The sequence below is a fragment of the Acipenser ruthenus genome, chromosome 11 (assembly GCF_902713425.1).
Source record: "Acipenser ruthenus chromosome 11, fAciRut3.2 maternal haplotype, whole genome shotgun sequence".
Lineage (NCBI taxonomy): Eukaryota > Metazoa > Chordata > Actinopteri > Acipenseriformes > Acipenseridae > Acipenser > Acipenser ruthenus.
The window spans coordinates 26736620-26757324 of record NC_081199.1 but is presented as its reverse complement, the minus strand read 5'-3'; the positions used below and the strand labels follow the sequence as shown (position 1 = coordinate 26757324).

Genomic DNA, 20705 nt, shown 5'->3' with positions numbered 1-20705 from the left:
GGAGTCTGAATACTAGGACGAATTAAGACAAATTAGGGAAAAGTCCAAAATCTTGTAAAATAAAAGCTTGAGAAGGACATTAAGCAAGACAGTTTCCCACAATTGGCGCCCTCCAACACCCTCTTGATATAAAGCTGCGGTGCCTCTTAAGCGTGTTCCACTTTAAACTAAAATACACTGTTATGCCTTGTAGTGAATATTTTTATTCTCCCACACTTTAGTCTTCTGTGCACACTATTTCAGAAAACACAAGCTTTAATTCCCCCTTCAAACCAGCCTGGCACTTTATCACTGTGTGAACCAAACAAATACGCTTCCGCTACTACTTGCAACAACAGTTAGTCATCATCATCATTCATCAGGGGACCAAAAAAAACAACCCACAGTTCTATGAATACAAAAATAAAAGACTGTATGACTCTGAAGGACTACTAGATATTCCCCATACATACATGCCTGTTTGTTTACAGGATGAAAGCAGCATCCTGTCACTGCGAGAGTATAAACAGTTTATTCAGATGTTCCTTAAAGTTAAGAAGATTCTTCTCATACTAGTTTATTTTGCGTGTTTAATAGCAGTTAATTTAGTTAATATTTGGAACAAAAAAAAACAAAACAAAAAAAAAAACACACATTAACAATTATTTACAATTGTGCTGCTGCACTGGTGTTGTAAAACTGTAGAGGACGGTTCGGAACAATGTAAGTAAAAATGTTTTGAACTGGTCTCAGAAGAACTGCCAAAACTGATATGGCTTGCAGTTGCAGGATATACGAGGGCAGTGATATTTGATGAAATTAAAAACACACTTACTTCCACGGCCAGGCATTAACAACCAGCAGGAACAATCGTTCCCAGAGTAAGAAGAAAGCACTTGAATTGCGCATGAGCAGTTCAGCCCATTTAATAAGCAGTTAAGGCTGCCAGTAAACACAGATAATATAAATCAGATTAAACCTGAAATAACATTTAAGCTTCAGCTGTCAAGTGTAAAAAGCCAAGGTAAGTAGATATGGCCTGGTCTGGTGAATGCTTAATCCAAAATAATCATAAAAAAAAGGTTCATTGGGAATCAGTTCTGCATGAATAAAACTAAAACATGGGAAATAACTGCTGCCAACAGGATATTAAAAACAAATCTAACACTACCGATTTCAGACCAGATCTGTACCACCTGTTTAACCACTGTTAAGAATGATAACCAAGGCTTTAAAATTCATTGTATTACTACTTATTAGGGTTATCAGCCTAATCCTTGGTCTCCTCTTCATTGTCATGATAATGTTTTTGGTTCTTTGCTTTTTTGTTTGACTTTAACTTGGGATATGTATATTGAACTTGAAATGTTTTACTATCTGTTTAAAATTATATAAAAAAACCAAACAAACAATGTTTCAGTCTCTCTCTTCCTCAACATGCTGTAATGGCTCAGAGCATCTGCTCTATGAAACCTGTCCTGGTTATCAAATCCCTCCAGTACATCTGATAGCCAGGCTGCACAGTTCATAGTCCTCAATAGAGGCCCTGCTTCTCTCAGGCTCATTGAAATCATTACCTGGAAGGCACTCCAGATTACCGTGGTTACAGCTAACATGATACCTCAGAAGAGTGCTGTGTCCTCACCTGCGATTGGTTGATAGCCGCGTGGTTGCCATGGAAAGGAGACTGACGGTCTTTGTCACGGTGATGTCGGCTGCTGTGTTTGCTGCGTTGAAGTTGCTGACGCAACTTTGCAATCTGCCGGAAGAAACAAGAAACTGCAATTAGGTTTGGGAGGCTGGGATTACAAAACTCTGTAACAAAACTTTGTTTTTGATCAAGTGATGTCCCTTTTTTTTGAGCGACTCCAATTATACTCTTTGAAAACTGTTGATTGTGAAACAAGTTCACTTTAGTTTTCTCCCGTAACTTGATTGAGTCTATTATTCTGTTTCATTGATAATGCTGAAAAAAAAAGGCAGCACCTTATTTTTAATTCAAACCGAATGGAAACAGCGAGTGAAGTTAAATTGATTTAATTAAATCGTAATTAAGAGGACATAAGGGACATCACATGACCAAAAATAAAAATCGAAAACGAAGAGCCCTACTTATTTGTTATGGCAGGTGTGTGTTTTTCTGCATGTGTGTGTGAGTGTGTGCAGCGGGGTGTCCCCAGTTAGATCGCCAGCCTAGGGGATTGCCTGTTTAAAACAAACAAGTTCTCTGACTGTTTAGATGGAGAAGCTAGGTTAAATCCCATGAGGCCACAGGAAGCAGATGTAGCAGCTTCATATGTAACAGCTCTTGCTTGAGTGGAGACACGGGTTGTTAGCCCATAAAAACACGGCAGGTAATGGTGCCAAGACCCTAGATTCACTCTAGAGGGTGGGAGCTACACACTACCAAAAATCTAACTGCGTGTTGGTGCCTGTATTGTTCACTACAGAATTATTTTGTTGACCACTATTTCCACGTGGGTTAGGGGTTTATTTTACACACTCACCCATGCCCTTAATCTGAACACAGAACCTCACATCCATCTGTTAGACTGGCCAACAGTATTCATTACACCACGATTTCAACGCAAACAGTATGATGTGATTTAGTACCAGAAGCAAAAGCAACTTGTAATCTAGTGTTTTACTTAAAATATCAAAACTGCATTAAAAGTAGTCATGTTAAAAGGTTTATCAGCATATGCAAATAAGACAGATGTTAAATTCCTCCCTTGTTGATTCTAAAGCAGCCCAGGCAGGACTCAGTGAACACAGTGTAAGCGCATTGCACAAGTGTCCTCAGAGAAGGTAATATGAGAAAGGAACAGTGATTTTGAACAACACGTGGAGACATTGCTCCTTCTTACAATCCAGGTTCACAGAACTGAAAGGAGGTGGATATGTAAAAGACAATTAAATAATACATTTTTAAAAAAGAGAAAGAAAAAACCTGAAAATTGGTTGCAAGGAATGGCAAAGATTAAAACAAATTCTAGCTGTGTCTTTCCCAGGCGGCCCACCTGTTATCAAGCCAGGGAGAATAGATGAAGCTGATGATATCTCTGGGTGGTGTGTAAAACTAGCCCATGCCTTTTCCGCAATGTGTACTGCGGTGTACTGTGAGTCAAGGATTTCATGTGAATAGAGGTGGTTATTCTGGTTCTTTCAGCTTGGAGGAACTTACTGCATAAGACCACAGCATTAGGTGAAACAAACAAACAAACAAACAAACATCTACAATATATTTTAATACATCCATTTACTAACAATTCAAATATTTTGTTTTACATCCTGAAAATACATTATTATTTCCACTGGGGACATTTCTGTCCCCTGTTTTAATTGTTTCTTGCTATTGAGTTAAATAAACAACAGGTATTGATACTACTGGATCCCATTGCTAAACCGGCAGGGCATTTAAGACCATGGCACTTAAAAGCTGCAGTTTTAGTTAGTGCAGCCACAAATTTACCTTATACTGTATTTTTACTTTATATAATTACAAATTGGCTTAATTGGAATGACTAACTGCTCTGGGCCTGCAAGTATTATAAAAAGACGGTACGTCTAGTTTCCAGTAGTTTGAGATTATTAATATCTGATTTCTGTAGACATGCAACCCCATGGATAAATAAACTATGAACTGCCAATTCAAAATATGAAGACAATCCCATTCAAAACCAATTGGTGTCTCAAATGGAAAAGCTAGGATTTGGGGACGATCAATACTAATTGAGGAAGGATTCAATAGAAAAATAAGCTAAATAAAAGCCAACTTCACTTTGCAGTCAAGAAACCAGAATGAAGAAATATCTTTGTTTCACATGCCCCCTGTTTTCTAACCTGTAGCACAGAGACAGATTGCATTGGTCACAGGGTTCCAAGACAGAGGTGGGCTGTCAGCAGCAGGGAAAGGAATGATTTATTTTTGTGTAGGAGTAACAGATATAATTTGTACCAGAATATAGGTTCCAAACCTTTTTTTAACTTACGTTTATTAGTTCTGTCTCCTCATGAATTCTATAATTTCTGACTGTATAATGGAAAACCCAAAGCTAAAAAAACAAAAAAAACACTGTAGCCACTTTCAGTTGCTGTAGTTTTATCAGTTTATACATGGCTACAATTCCAAAGCTAATTACTCCAAATTGTTATTGGTGTTATTAGTTTGTCTGAGAAAAAAAAATAAAAAATAAAATAATATTTTTTTTACTCTCTGAAAATTGTGCTAATGATGTTTTTTGTTTTTGAGTAAATAGGTTTGAGAATATAGTGTCATTACAAGCACTGTGTAAAGTAGGATTGGACTCTGGCTGAAAGGGTTTTTTTTTTTTTTTAAATGGAAAACATTTGGAGCAACTGTATTTTATAATATTTATTAAAATTAGGGGTTATAATCTTGGCATTTTCTTTTAATCGATTAATCACCCCATCTGGAAGATTAATTAAATCGATTAAATCACATCCATTTGCTATAATATGCAATTGTAATGAAATACAACTAAAAGTAACACTTGGTTTTTATTTTTATTTTATTTTATTTGTGAACAAAATGTATCTGATATTAAAACCCTCCGCTGCTACACTTTCAAATGAAGGAGGGCTGGGCGACAGAGGCGCTGAGCTACAACAGGTCTGAAATGACACAAGCTCTGTGGTCAGATTAAACATGATCCCTACCTGGATAGTTGATTGATTCAATCATCCTGGAGACCTACTGAGTCTGCCATTTACCGTGGAGCTTTTACAGTCGCCATGAAGTCAGAAAAATGTAAATTTTCCAGTCAGGTCTTGGCGCCCCACTAATAACATCTGAAAAACACTGTTCTGAGCTATGGCAAAATGTTGATACTCTCCGCTATCTTTCTAGATTTGCTTTTTGCTACAGCACATGGGTAGACTAGGTTAAATCAATCAATGATTTTTTTTTAATCGATCAACACCCACAGGTATGATTAATCTTTAAAATCGATTAAAACCCCTAATTAAAATGTCTGAAAAAGAGGGAATCAAAATGGAGGAATAAAAACAGCTGTAGCTGCAGATCGTATAAGGTTGGAGAGAGAGCAGTACAGTGGTTTGGATACAGAATACCACAATCGCAATATGAAGGGTATGAGCAGGAGCGCATTGCAAAAAAGTAAAGAAAAAAACCCTCTCAAAGACGCATAGCACAGCCATTGTGGGCAATGTGCTTCGTTCAATCATAGTGTATTCACTTGTAAAGCGTTTGATGTTTGTTTATGGAGTGAACCCCTTTTCAATTTACAAAATCAGCATTTAAGTAGAAAATTGAATTCATCAAGTGGTTTCGCTATGAAAAGCAGCCCATATGCTAGGGGTAGTTATGGTGGTGGGGGTGTTTTGGGTCTTCAGCAATTGCATGTAAAAATGGAGCAACCCCCCCCGCCCAAAAAAACAAAAAAAACACCACCACCACATTCTCATCTGGGGTAAGCCATTAGCAAGTGCAATATAAAAACCTCAGTTTGAACAGGGGTCTGAATTTGACAAGACACCAGTACCATTGTGGTTCACTGCACAACGAGAATCATATGATAATGATTCCAAATCTGTAAAAGCATGGGCATGCTGAAATGTATAGAAGCAGCGCTAGGAACTGCCCTGACCCCCATTTGAATGGAACAAAGCACTAGGGAAGAAAACCGTTCCTGACCTCTTTAAGCTGGTCGGTGCTTCCCCAGGATGCCGAGCGCTTGTGAGAGCCTTTCTTCTTTTCGGAACATTCTTCTGCCCAGGCGCTGGGAGTCTGCAGGGAAGAGAGGCACAGAATGAGCTTTAACAATTTCAACTGACACTTCATTATTCTCGCTTTATTTCAGCATGCCAGTGTGTGTGAGTGTGTGAGTGTGTGAGTGTGTGTGTGTGAGTGTGTGAGTGTGTGAGTGTGTGAGTGTGTGTGTGTGTGAGTGTGTGAGTGTGTGTGTGTGTGTGTGAGTGTGTGAGTGTGTGAGTGTGTGTGTATGTGTGTGTGTGTGTGTGTGTGTGAGTGTGAGTGTGCGCGCAAGGGAATCCCCCCACACACACACACACACACACACACACAGAGCGCTTAAAGTGCTGCCCCTTCAGACCCTATTTGTAGCTCTTCGTCTTGTTGTCTTCAGTTTCGTTTTAACCCCTTAACCTTTCCAGATGACTTCTGACAGTCAGAAGTCAGGAATCAAGCTTGATTCGACACAATCAATTATTCCATCACAACTTTTATTTAATCTAGTAGGAACTTGTTAAAAACAGTTCTCTCTAAAAATAGTGACCATGACCCTATAAGTGGGATGACTGTCAACCTATAAAACCAACCTGCAACCACTTCAAATCAGCCCCCTTTTGGCAGCTTTCTGATTTCATTTAGGCCTTCCAAGAGAGAAAACTGTTTACATGCATGTAGCACAAATATGCATAAATGTGGATGTCCTGGGTTGACTAAGTGAAAGCTAAAAGCTATATTGGAACTCATTACGCTTACCCGAATAGGCTTTTTATTATTATTATTATTATTTATTTCTTAGCAGACGCCCTTATCCAGGGCGACTTACAATTGTTACAAGATATCACATTATTTTTACATACAATTACATTCTTTTTTACACATTATTTTTTACATACAATTACCCATTTATACAGTTGGGTTTTTACTGGAGCAATCTAGGTAAAGTACCTTGCTCAAGGGTACAGCAGCAGTGTCACCCACCAGGGATTGAACCCACAACCCCCCAGTCAAGAGTCCAGAGCCCTAACCACTACTCCACACTGTAGCTTTTGCTTTCATTTTTACCAATCCAGTATCTTGCGGCATATTGTTTTGCAATAAGCTGTGAATCTGCTATGTACTCCGCAACAAGTAAGGATGGTGAAAAGTTTGTGCGCAATGCCCCTGTTTTATAATGCATCTCAGTTTTATAATGCATATCATAAAAATACAACATAGCATAACCTATCAGAGTAAAATGCAACTCAGATTGTTTTATTCCCAACCCAGGTTTGGGCAAAGGTCTTAGCAATATTAATATTTTTAATGTATATAATGTATTTTCTTTTTTTTTTTAAATCAAAAGATCTGTATTTTGGGCAAACTAATCATCATTGTGTAGAGAAAAGAATATAAATCAGCATACCCCAGGGAGAAAAGAAAAAATACCAAAACAATGGATCAATGTTGAAAATCCCTAGTCAATCTGGATAAGCATGATGCAATACGAAGCAACCTTTGTGTGTTGCTCCGTAGACAGCGTTGCAGCAAAAATTAGGCTCACCCTTAGAAACAGCGTCTATTTACAGCGCACAACAGCACAGAGCTGTCAGATGGGATCGCAGTCAACCACTTTGTAGAGCCATCACAAGTCATTACTACGTCAGATGTTTCAACATTAGTACCCGCTGAGGCAGCATCAAAATGACAAGAAGGGGGAGACCAAAACGTCATCGTAGTATAAATGTCGCTACTGTCGGCTGCATTGGGGCCCTCCGTTAATTGGTATTCCTTATTCAAAGAAAGCAGGATAAACAAGAACACAGTTGTTGCCAAATGACCCTGGTGCTGGAAATCAGTCTGTTCAGCTGAGTTTAAACAATGGAGGATCTAAAAATATTGCCACCCAAGAGGTCATTAAAATAGTCCCTTTTGTTTTCCATAAGCTATGAAAGTCAGTCTCTTACAGTGCATGAAAGTCTCTTTAGTGTATTTTGGACTTTAAAAGCATGTAAAGCAACAAGAGATCAGTCACTGTATCAAAAACAGACTCCATGAAGAGCCCATACTCTAATGTCTATAAAAAAGAAAGAAAAAAATCCCACAGGCTCCCAAGTGGCGCATCCGGTAAAGGCGCTCCACGTGGAGTGCAGAAAGTGCTCTATAGTCTGGACGTTGCATGTTCGAGTCCAAGCTATTCCACAGCCGACCGTGGATGGGAGCTCCCAGAGGGCGGCGCACAATTGGCTGAGCGTCGCCCGGGGGGAGGGAGGGTTAGGTCGGCCAGGGTGTCCGCGGCTCATCGCGCACCAGCGACCCCTGTAGTCAAGCCGGGCGCCTGTGGGAGAGCTGCGTTGCCCTCCGACACTGTAGCTCTTGGGTGGCTGCATGGTGAGTCCGCAGTGTGAAAAAAAGCGGTTGGCTGACGGCACACGCTTCTGAGGACAGTGTGTGTTCATCTTCGCCCTCCCAAGTCAGCGCAGGGGTGGTAGTGGTGAGCTGAGCTTATAAAATAATAATTGGCCATTCTAAATTGGGAGAAAATAATAAAAATAATTGGCAATGACTAAATTTATATATATATAAAAAAAAAATCCCACATTGGAGGGAAGCACAGTAACTACGAACATTTTTTGAAATACTTGGGCTACAGCGAACAAGCACTTTTGATCACTGTGATCAAGAGTCACAAGACTGAATCCTAAAAACGGAACTCACTTATTGGGGATGCTTGTTTTGCTGCGATAGTGCAGCGAGTTCACTAAGGTTGCTTTTAAGCTGCACTTTCAACTGCCCTTGGATTGCATAGTCCCTTTTAATAAAACAGCTTAGAATGCAGGAAAACAGGGACGGCAAACCATAAGCCGGTGGAAGGAAGGTAATATTCTTCATGTTGATGTTATGCATTGAAAATGATGTTGCCAACTGTAAGTGGTTCCTCCCCTATGTTTTATGCTAGACCAGCTTATTGCAAGTGTTTTACAGCATTTCTGCTTGTACATGTATTGTCATAGGAACTGTACCTCTTCATGGGCTTAATGGCCACAGTGGCTGCTACAGAACTCTATAAGGAATAGATATGCCCACTCCCACTGCCAGCCAGAATGCTAACAACTGCTGAGCCAAATTCACAGCACTTAACCAAGAAGTCTGAGCAAGCTTGCAAGCATAGATTATGGTAGCTATCGTAAACCTAGTGCACTGCCTAGCCTCCGTCTGGAGACTCTGCTGTGGGAGACAGTGCCTGCTTCGCTGGGAACACAATCGCCTCATCGTTGCCTGCAGAGAGTGATGGAACATAAGTAATAATAAAAGGCTTCATTGCCTACATGGTGCCTCTGCGTAGGAGGTACTTTTTCTACTTGTTCAGTAAAAGCAGACACTGGAATTGAAAGAGCTGAACTTATTCAGCACCATCAAATCAAAGTGTCTTTTCTAGATGCAGGATTACACAGGACAGTAGGAATTGTTGTGAAGGAATTTGAACAATTCACAAGTCCCAGTTTTATACCCGGACATACAGCCGTAAATCAGCTTGAGAATTGAGCTACTGCCAATGAGGAAGCCCTAGACAGGTAACCGTAACAAAAGACACAGCCTACCAATTCTATACAGATAGAACCAAAAGATAAATACAGTAATTAAACAGATATGATCTGAAACAAAAGATACAAATGAAAATATTCAAAAACATTACAAAATATAACTAGGACTGCTTGATGGCTTCCCCGAATTTGACACACATTCACCAGCTGAACTTAAAGACGGTCATCTATTGAATATCATATTAGCATTAGTGTGCAGTTAGGGCTTTAATCAGAAAGCCAGTGTTTCATGAACACAGACCCAAATTCGCATTTTTTTTTTACTGATACGTTTGCCGTAGGTCATATGTTCTGATTGCAGCTACAGTAGATCATTAGCAAGTGGTAAAGTTATCAGGTACAATGCCAAGAAGCAGGAGAAACTTTTCATCTATAGCGTTAAACACTGAAAATACCTTCAACAGAAGGACCAGTGATAATATTGCTTGTGCTAATGAGTTGGAAGAAAAAGAATAAAAAATGAATTAGTTCTACTTTTGTTTATAAAAGGGTGTTTGATTTGCAGCACTGGAGGTCTTTTTGGAAACTTCTCTATTTATCAACAGAGAAAGGGTAGGGCAAGCAGCAGCAATCTGCCATTGCTCCACAAGTCTGCAGGACTGCCTTTCTAGGGGCTGAAGGCGCAGCTCAGTTCTGCCCATGCAAATCTTGCTCTTTTTTACTGCTGGGTGGGAGTCCTCAGTTCTAACCACCAGGCTTCTTCACTCAGAACACAATAAAATGGCATTTTCTATTATAACTATTCTCTGTCATCTCATTCTTTAAATCATTTTCTAACATTGTAAAATTCTTTCCTGGAAAACTATTTATATTTCAAAGCAGGAATGTCTTGTGCTGGGAGATGGAAACTCGACATGATCAGTTAAGCTGTGCCAACATAACGATGCTTCCCTGGTGGGTGCAATTATTTAAAATATAAAAATGCAATATAAAAAAAAAAAAAAAAATGTAAAAGGATGCAGACACTTTATTAGGTATACCCCTTTACAAGGTAATGTTATTCCATCCACAGTGTAGCATGCAGGCCTAGCTCATTTACAGTACTGGTTATTTAATTGGCTGTAAAATTTATAAAAGCAGAGCTAATGCCTGGCTGTAGAAAACAAGCAGCACTGTGCCATGTGTTTAAGGAATGGCAAACCTCCCAGACGACAACTACCAATGCTTATCAATCTGCTAAACTCTGATAGGCAATACCCAAAATAATCCAAACACTGAACACAGGTTGTGAAAACGCTGCATGGACCACATGTAGTTAGACAGATGGGTTTTAACCATGCAGTAGCAGGTGAGACCACACCCTGTTTTACTCAAAACTATCACGTTTTTCTTTTTTTTTTATATATATATTATTATTATTATTATTATTATTTATTTCTTAGCAGACGCCCTTATCCAGGGCGACTTACAATTGTTACAAGATATCACATTATACATTATTTCACATTATACAGATATCACATTATTTTACATACAATTACCCATTTATACAGTTGGTTTTTTACTGGAGCAATCTAGGTAAAGTACCTTGCTCAAGGGTACAACAGCAGTGTCCCCCACTGGGGATTGAACCCACAACCCTCCGGTCAAGAGTCCAGAGCCCTAACCACTACTCCACACTGCTGCCTTAATATATGATTTAATATATAAATCATTATGTAGAAATACCTATGTTAGAAAAGAATGCATAGCCTTGAGTTAAGACTTGTTAGTGACAAGACTTGGGCACATTCTCTTTTTTTTTTAAAGCAGCTGGGTTAGTGTATGAATTTCACAGTGCTTTACTGTAGCACCTAACTCACACATTCCACAGATATGAATCACAAAGATGAACAGAGCTATATATTCTGTCAGCACACGTTCCCTTGGTATACTCTCTCTTCCCAAGGCTGGCGTAGGTGGGTATGATAATGGTTAGCCAATGGCAACAACATTCAGGGCATGAACTACTGGGCAAAACTGAGGGGGTGGCAGCAGGCACTGCTGTAAGAAAATCCTACAGGTGTTTTATATCCAAAGGGTAAACACAAAACGGTCTGCACTCAGCAGTGCCAGTGTGTGGGATTCATTTCACTGTCTGCATTCTCTCTGTTTCGGTTTTGTAAAAAGTTACAGGGATTCATGATGCTGCTCTGAGGAACCAAGGAGTCCCCCTCATCTTCAATGCACCAACACTGGCCCAAATCTATTTGTTTCTGACTAGAAATCTGTATTATGTACAAAAGCAGATAAAGTTTGCTGTATCCAGGATAAACATATATAACACATATTACTAATCTTTACCTTAGTGTGTGTTCAATTGCAAATCATCACTAAAACACCTACAGCAGGTAGGTCCATGTGCTAAATGATGAATATCGATTATGTGCAGGTTCACAATCATGTCCCAGTTGATGTTCTTCAAGAAAACACACACTAGCCTGCAATAAATAAATCGGGACACAGGGGTAGTGCAGTCTATTCAACATTAGTTTTTACATTTTGACGAAAAAAGAAACCTACCCAATTAACAAGTTTGCAGAAGCCAAATACGTCACAATCATATTGAGAAAGTGATTTACTCATTAGTACAGTATCTCCTAGGTTGACAGTTTATTGGGAACTAGGCAAATGTAATAATCACACAACAGAGCTTTTTATAGTGGTGTGTTCTCAAACTGTGGTAACCAGGGTTACTAAATGCCAGTGCACAGACCACAATATCCTACTGAATTATTGATAGTGCTGCTGCCCCCATACAGTATGGGCTTCAATTGTAAATTAAAATTAGGCAACATGTCCTTGCACAGTAAACAAGATTTAAATATGATCCTCATTAAAAGCATTCTGAATAATTCTTAAATGTAAGAGGTCTCTATCAATAGGAGTTGCAAACAGGTTCCTAGTGTGTACAATTCCTTTAAACATTTCTTAATGGGCAATATCCATTTTATGCATAATATCTGGTCCAAAGATGAGAGGTCTGAGTAGTTTGAGTACCTGACAAGTTCAATTTAATTGATATCCAGATAGGATTATAAGATTTCTTTCACCAACCAGCCGCTTCATGCCAAACTGGAATGCTTGCTTTGATCTCTGCACATACTTTATAAATCTCATGAGAACATCATAAATTACACCCTCAGGAGCAGCGATTCTTGTCTTGAATATGTTTGGTCTTATTCAGGGAATAATCCGGTACCTCTACTCCAGCATTATATGGATGATAAATCAAGGTTTTATTAGTTTAATGGAACCTGCCCTACCCATCATTTAAAATCCTAATGGATATTTTAATGCACTCTGCTGTATTACAACAAAAGTGATGTGTACAGTCTCTCATAAACCTCGAACAAAAGTGTGCCGGTATGAAGGTAAACTTGAACTTTGTTTAGCAGAGGGGAAAAGAAACCTACTGTACTTACCACACTTTAGAAGCGAGAGCAAGGGCCTTACCTTATAATTGCACAAATAAGCGTACAAGTTTATTACTGGTAATATGCTGTTTTTTGTGAAAAGGCGGTTACTCTCCTTTGGTTTCATAAGCCTGTGAGCCTGTCTCCGAGTAAGAGACAGGGGTTAAGATGTTCATAAATGTATATTACTATACACTGTGTCAGCATGTTGTGCTTGCAAATGTAACATTGGATTTCTAATCGATTTTCATCACTTTTTGCTTTCTCTTCATCTCTTTTCTTTCTGTGTATAAGTACACACCCCATACATATTTACCAGGTTTGTGAAATGATATGGTTCAGTTGGAAAAAAGTCTACAAAATACATTTCTTTAGCAGACACGAGACATTAATCTCACAATTGGTTTTGCAAAAATGAAAGTGATAGTTAGTCATATCAGTTGGTACAAATACTTCAATTTCAAACCACATCAATAATTTCAGTGTACATTATCTGACACACCTTAAATCAACAAATAAGAATGTGAGGTTGACTTTCTACCAGGGTTACCTTGGTAGCCCCAGTGAACTCAGTTAGGGCTTCAAGCACCTGTAAAGTATAAGTACAGTTACAGGTACCTCAACTCACTGCCTGGCCTTGGCAAAGTATTATTATGCTTTTGATACAGATTCTAACTGGTTTTCAAACTAAGAAAGAAAGAAAGAAAGAAAGAAAGAAAGAAAGAAAGAACCACAACATTTAATAACTTCAAATAATGTGTGCACAAACAAAAAAAAGAAATATTTAGCTTTGCCACACCAAGCTAAAATCTGCAGTGCTGTATGATGTAGTGCATCATTCAGTACAAACTTCGCCTCCCTGACTGTTTTCATAAAACTGCAATTACAGCATGAGAGTGCGCTTCTACAGAATTTGTCACATCATTTGGAAAATTCCTGGAAACAAAGTCCTATGATTTCTTGGGAGATTTTCCACCATCCGTCTCCCTAACAATGGCCTCTGCTATACGAAGCATTAGGTTCAAGTAAAGCCACATCTGGCGGAAGAAGTCACCCTTTCTTTTCATGTGCTAACAAAGCTGAAAAACAAGTTCATATAAAAAGCAGGGAGTTTTTAAAGATTACTTTTTTTAATTAAAACCCTTTACGAAATCTTGACAAAACTGTTATTCTGTGTAGTCTGAGTGCCTGAGTTTCCCATTATGATTATCTGAATACATTTGACTCAAATATGTCACTCTGTTTTCTAGATTGAGCTGTTGTGTAATAGCAGTTAAGGCTGCAGATGTACTACACTTCCCCAGAGAAAAAAAAAAAAATCTATTAAATAATTTTGGTAATTACCCTTAACAAATTATCTTTAGCATGCAGCGTGACTACAAGGGGGATCTAGAATTCATCAATTTGTAGAATGGTACCTCTTAAAGAGCAAGTAGCAGGGTTCTGAAAAATAGTGTTACACGTCCCCAGGTGTTGCTACAACCGTTTAAATAAAACATGTCTGTATTTATTCTTTTTATTGTTAACATCCCGACAACTTTTTATACTTATAACTTCTGTTTCAAAGCTCTTTTCAAAATGGCCGCTCTAGTGCACTGATAGTGTAAGGATTATTGCCCACATTGTCAAACAGGTAACACAGCAATAACGATCTATAATGTGGTATGGAACAGTTTTCCACTTGTTATGATGTTCTTTTTTTTTTTTTTTTTAATTCGCTCTTCCTGCAGTGATTTAGGAGGACAGCTCTCAAACCCCAGTGCACTAAAGCAGCCATTTTGAAAATAGCTTTGAAACAGACTTTAAAGTTATAAGTGTAAAAAGTCAGGATGCTAATGAAAAGAGAAAATTACAGGTACATTATTTAAACAGTAGTAGCAACACGTGGGGACGTATAACGGTATATTTTTCAGAACTCCGCTACTTACTCTTTAAGCGTACATGTCTTTAGGGTAAAACTGCTTTAGGTTAGATTATGACTGATCACTTAGGCTGCTTGAAATTCATATTGCAGTTTAAAGCAAGTTTCAAGATTCTAAAGTCCTGACAAATTTTAGAGGGTGTCTACCGTAGGATAAGGACTGCTTTACTGGGGAACCTGGTTTGCTGAAGGGATCATTGAGGTTTATAATACACCAGAAGCTCGGAGACCAAGATAATGGAAAATGAACACAATCCTGTTGAAGCCACTGGACAATAAAAAACATTAGACACCACTGGCAATTGCAAGCATTACAGTGGTCCTTTTAGAATTCACATTTCTCCCTTTTGATGCCACACACTTAATTTTTCTGATTTAGGGTACAAAGAAAACTTGCTTTTGGCAAATTTATCAAATCTATGTGTAAAAGGCTAACCCAAAATATGACTTTCTGTACAGGGGTAAATTCCCACATTAACTAATGAAGCGTGTGTAAATGTAAGGGAAAGGCATGTTCAAAAGTATTTAAGTGAATTTTAACACATCAATGGACAGGAATGTTCTCCTGTTTGGACACCTCTTTGTTGAGTTGTACAAAAAACATTGTCAACTATTAAAACAACCTCAAGCAAAGCATACACTGGTACATGCAGGTGGTTGCACAATAAAAGGTTAATCTAATCTAGCAGAAGGAAGACAGGCCAGCATCTTTAAAAGGTAGGCTAAGCCGCCCTTCAGTGGTAAAGCAATGGCTTCCTGTTATGACATCCTGTGTGAAGAAGTTTTTGTATACGAACGCCACTGTATATTGTGGTATGCAACACAAACCTTGGACTTCAGATGTTGCAGTAAATAGAACATATTACACTCCTCCACCATCAAATACCTGAACCATTTCTCTGATGACTACAGTTAGGAAGCCTTTTTAGACAGAATGACAAATTTAAATTCTAGATCAACTTAAACAGTTTACTATACTGTACACAAAACTCCATCCAAGCTTTTTAATTAAGCCATATTTACTGCATCTTACTCAGGAGCAGTCAAATCAATAAATGGGTTCCTACACCTGGCAAATACCGGTATTGGCTCCTTTTGAATTTACACAAGTTCACTGGAGTTTGAATGTTAGCTGTAGTACTTTCAAATGGTACAAGATGGTACTATATTAGACTAGTTAAAAAACACTTGCACTGGTACACAGCAGCAGTAAATGTGTCCTTCCTGTGCCTTTGCACCATTTAAGGGATCATTGGTTTCAACTTGTCTCGCTGTGCCGAAGGAAGAGGAATAACATTACGAAAAAGTGATTGATCTTAAGATGCTAGGGCCAAATTTTTGCGCAACAACCCTGAAAACACATTTCACTTGTTCATCCAAGAGTACAGATTAAAAAAATCTTAATTACTGTAACCATGTCTGGCAAAAAACAAACACATATAAAATGGTGCAGTTTGGGGGTAACATGATGCTCTGTAGTATTTACTGGAACTTTTTTTTTATTTTGCATTGATAATTAAGAGCACTGCAACATAGCTATTGGAATTAAAAAAATAAATTAATAAATAAATACATACATACATACATACATACATAAAGAATACTGTACTTGAGTACCACGGATTTCGAGGACTCAAGTACTTGAATGCTAGTCCATGGACAGCCAAAGGAAAACTTGTGGGCTACTGTGGAAAGCAGTAACAGATTGAACAGTCCTGAGGAGAACTGGGAGCTGGTTCCAACACAGGGGGACAAGGGAAGAGAAGGAGTGAGCACGGGAGGAAGGAGCGTGAAGAGAAGGCATAACAAGTCGGCCAGAGGGCAAGATGGAATATAAGGAGATACAAGGGGTTGGAGATAGGAAGTATGATGAATAGAGCAATAGGCAAGAGCAAGGGTCTTAAAATTGGATGCGAGCAGAGATCGGTAGCCATTGGAGAGTGCTAAGCAGAGGGTTAGAGTGAGAGTAGCATGAAACTCTCTCAACAAATATTTATCAAAAGTACTTAAAGAATGATTCCATTTCCAGAACTCAAAGTATTTGAGTACTTCAAATCACCTCCTACTGCAAGGCTGCACAATTTGCTGTATATTAACAAGTGCTGCTGGTATATCGCAGTAAAACTATTTATCATTCATTCACTATTAAAAGTGCAGCGCTAGTTTCAATTTTCATCCCTTCATCACAATGGCCCAGCAGAAAGTCAGTACAGTAGATCTTGAGCCCTTGTACAAAAAATAACTCAACCACACAAACTGGGCAGCTGTTTTGTGCTCCAGTCCTTATCAAAGCATTGCCTAAGTGTGTATGTGGGAGGTAAAGCAATGGTTTACTAGATAAAGTACAAACACATACCAGTCAGAGCTGCAGTGAAATATTTTCCGACAAGGAGATCATATAAATGGAAAAAGCTTAGTTGACGCCGCACTTTGATCTCCTAGTTGAATGCAGGTCTACTAAAAATGTAAGTCTTCAACTAAGAAACTACATTAAACAAAAAAAAAAAAATCACAGCAGCCACCTCTATCTAATTGCTATTTTTCTAACCAAAAAGTCAGTCAGTTCCAAACATACACAGTAATTTTACTTTATTTTAGGGGATAACAACCATACTTAATGGGTGCCTAATGTAATTTAAAACAGTGGATTATTAAAATGTATCCCTTGCATACAAGCCACTTTTCTTCCCTCCCCAGATTTAACCTGTCGGACTTGTTTTGAAAGCTGGTTTGAAGGACACACACAAAAACGCGTCTTGCAAGTCTGTATAGCAAGTAGCATACACAATGAAGCCACCACATTTATTTTTTTCTAGGGAAAAAGGTTTTTGGAAGACAAAGTTACAACTAGGTCTACATTTCCCTTTTAGCTGCCTACTTTACATAATATATAGAAAGATTAAAAAAAAACTACATGCTGGTTTTATTTTTTTTAGTTACAGAGGCTGCTGGAGCTTGTGAATTAAACAAATGGGGCTCCACATAAAACATTCACACCCACTGCATAGCAGTTTAAGCCATTCCAGGCTTTACTAGGATCCTAATTTGTCACACAGGCTTTGGTGTGACTAAGTAAACCCACAGTAAAGCCTGTAATGGCTTGCACTGCTGTACAATGGCAGTCTTAGTTCCAACACAAGATTCTCGTTGGCAGATTCAGTATATACTTGGAATACTGATAAAAGATGCATCATCAAAAGTACTAGGGGTGCACAAGCTTCAAACATATTGTTTCTATAAGGTTTAAAAGACTGGAGTTAAGCATGGTCCCAGTAAGTCAATATGATGGCCCTTTCAAGCATGAAAATAAAGATTCAGCGAGAGCTTGTAAATTAATTTAGGAAGTCAACACTTGACTAATGTTCAGTGTCACTCTTTGTGTTCTTCTAAACACTATGTCACTAAGACTAATGATCCATTCTTGCCCATGGACAAAACATATTTTGAGGTTGTTGAACTAATTTCATTAGAACCTACTTGATTATTTAGACAATACAAACACCCATTTTGTGGGTCAAATTAAAAATGGCCCTGTCACATGGTAATGGTGAGGAAAACTAAAAAGAACAACAGATACATTTAGATAATTAGACAGATCTGAAATGGGCCCCTAATAGGCACAGACCACACTAGCGGCTACATTTACAGAAGAACTGCTGTGAGCAGATTAAAGATAAAAACCAAAAATACTTTAAGGACTATTTCAACAAACTGCTGAACTACTCCAAACTGCTGAACTACTCCAAACTGCTGAACTACTCCAGCAAATTGCAAGAAGCAAAAAATACAACATTTGAGCCATCAGTAATAGTAGATCACCATTTAATCACAAACACCACACCTGCTGTGCGTACATATAAAATCAGACATAAGGATGGACAGAGATTTTCATATTCCATTAAGTTGCTAAATTAATAATTGAAGCTATGTTAAAGCATTGAAATGCTGTAGCTGAGGAACATCTTGTAGAATTGCTGCTTAACATGTATTTCTGCAGTTAAAATAATAAAAACAAAAAGTTAGGTATTTCAAAAATCACATGCCTGAAATAATCTGCAAGCGATGCACAGAGGCTCCAGTTCCAGAATGCCAGATTATACTTTCGATAAAGGTTACATTATTTCAAGGTGTTCTGAAGGAAACCGGAGAGGTTAGGCAATTACTTTAAAGAAATTGACAATCCCTTCTTGGAATGCTGCCTCTGCTCTGCTCTGCTCTTATCAGATGTACTGTACACCACTGTAGCTGCAGTACTGCCCATTTCTCCTTCAGATTCCTGCAAATGTCAGCTCCTAATTATCCTCTGAAAAGGCTTTGGCAAACAAGGAATTGCTAGCATTTCAGTGCTTTGGATTTAAGGTTTCTCTGAAATCAATTAGTGAACCTTCATTCAATCTCAGCAAACAAAAAGAAAATCACTGTAATCATTCGATCACTGCAAGAGATCTTATTTGTCAGATAAGGCCAGATACCAGACAATCACCCTGGCCTATCTACTGTAAAACACTCTTAATCTGAAGGTCTTCTTCATGCAGTAAAGCATTAAAAGTGATTTAAAAATCAAAAACGAACAAGAGCTAAGAGCAGACTAACTGCAGCAGTCATAATGTGCTAATCAAACCATTAGATATGGACATTTCGGCAAAGACTTTTCCACTCTGCCACCCAGTACAGCATTTAGTGCTTAGTGGGAAGCAGCCAGTATGATAAATGAATAAATAAATAAAAATGTGCTGTTAATATTTTCAATATGATGTATGATCTGTTGGGAATGCTATTATTAATAATAATAATGGAATGTACTGTACAAGTTAATTACCTTTTAATTCATTAATTCTATGAATCAAACTAAAAAGTATTTGAGACAGTATTACACATTTCAAAACGTAACACTTAGAAAAGGGCTTGCGATTTTAGTTTAACCGTTGTCCAAACAAGCTTACAGCCCTTACTTCTCGAAAACCGATTGCTGGCAATGATGTTTAGGTCTTCATCAGTTTTAGGTTCGGCAAAACAATCAATAACTTTACTCTCCGTTCCTGGTTCACGTTCCTTTGTTTTTTGCATTTATATATTTTTTTGTCTCTAAGTGGGATTTAAAACTCAGACTCATGACAACATTCCCACAATATGAGGCATAAACAACTCAAAAGTGTTAATTAATTTTACCGATTCAACAGCTATCGTTGTTTATCCCAATCCTCTTAAGATTTATGTACTTTGATAAACTGAATTTTGGAGGGAAGGGTAATAAGACAGTCTTATGCATACATCTGTACACCATTTTGCATAGACCTAAAAACACCATGATAAGGATGGTCCTGTCTGTTATTGAGAAACAGCTTTCTTAAATCACAGCAGGAAATGGCAACCGTCTCATCCTGCTCTCTGAATTACAAATCAAATACTCTCTGCATTGCAATAACATTGACCTTAACCTGGCCTTGAAGCTCTCCTTGCTTAGCTCCAGAAGAGCAAATAAAGTGATTGGGTACGCTGTCACTCACTCTGTGTCATGGCATTGTTCTCTCTCTAGCACTGTATCCACAGTTACATGCCCTGGCATCTCCTGCATCGCTTATGCCATCCTTTATGTGGAAACAGTGATAAATTCACTACACTCCATCAATTGCAGCATATTACCCTTTTTCTCTCATTAATAAGCTCAACCACATACCTCTGGACAGCTCAAGTAGGGGTCATAGAAACTTGTTTTACATATTACAAATGTATTGTTGGTAAAATAGAAGGGGGAAAAAACACAAATGCATTGATCAAGTGTTCTAATTCTAAATGTATATTACAAATCAAGTCTTACAAGAGAAATCTAAATGTGGCTGTATCTTGAAATTAATGAAGTAAAGAGGCTTTGAGATTGATGAACAAATGCACAATACAATTCATCAAGTTACTTCAGGTCTCCAGATACATTACAGAGCTCACTCATTAAAACACAGTTGTCAGGAGCATGTTAATATCCACCTTATTATAATAAGAATACAAGAACAAGTGAAAAAGTATTAATATGGGCAAAATAAGAGCTACCAATGCAAAACCTCCAGTACCATGCAATATTGAACTGACTTATATTATAT

At 38.2% G+C, this 20705-nt stretch overlaps 1 protein-coding gene across 1 annotated transcript in view; it reads right to left on the bottom strand.

Moving 5' to 3' along the window:
- Positions 1-20705, bottom strand: part of fam117bb (family with sequence similarity 117 member Bb) — an 84535-nt gene that overhangs the window by 25271 nt on the left and 38559 nt on the right. Inside the window, exons 3-4 of the mRNA XM_034045368.3 lie at positions 5657-5749; positions 1625-1738 (exon numbers count right to left, since the gene is read on the bottom strand). Of these exons, the coding sequence (XP_033901259.3) occupies positions 1625-1738; positions 5657-5749 (207 nt within the window). The remainder of the gene's footprint in view (positions 1-1624; positions 1739-5656; positions 5750-20705) is intronic.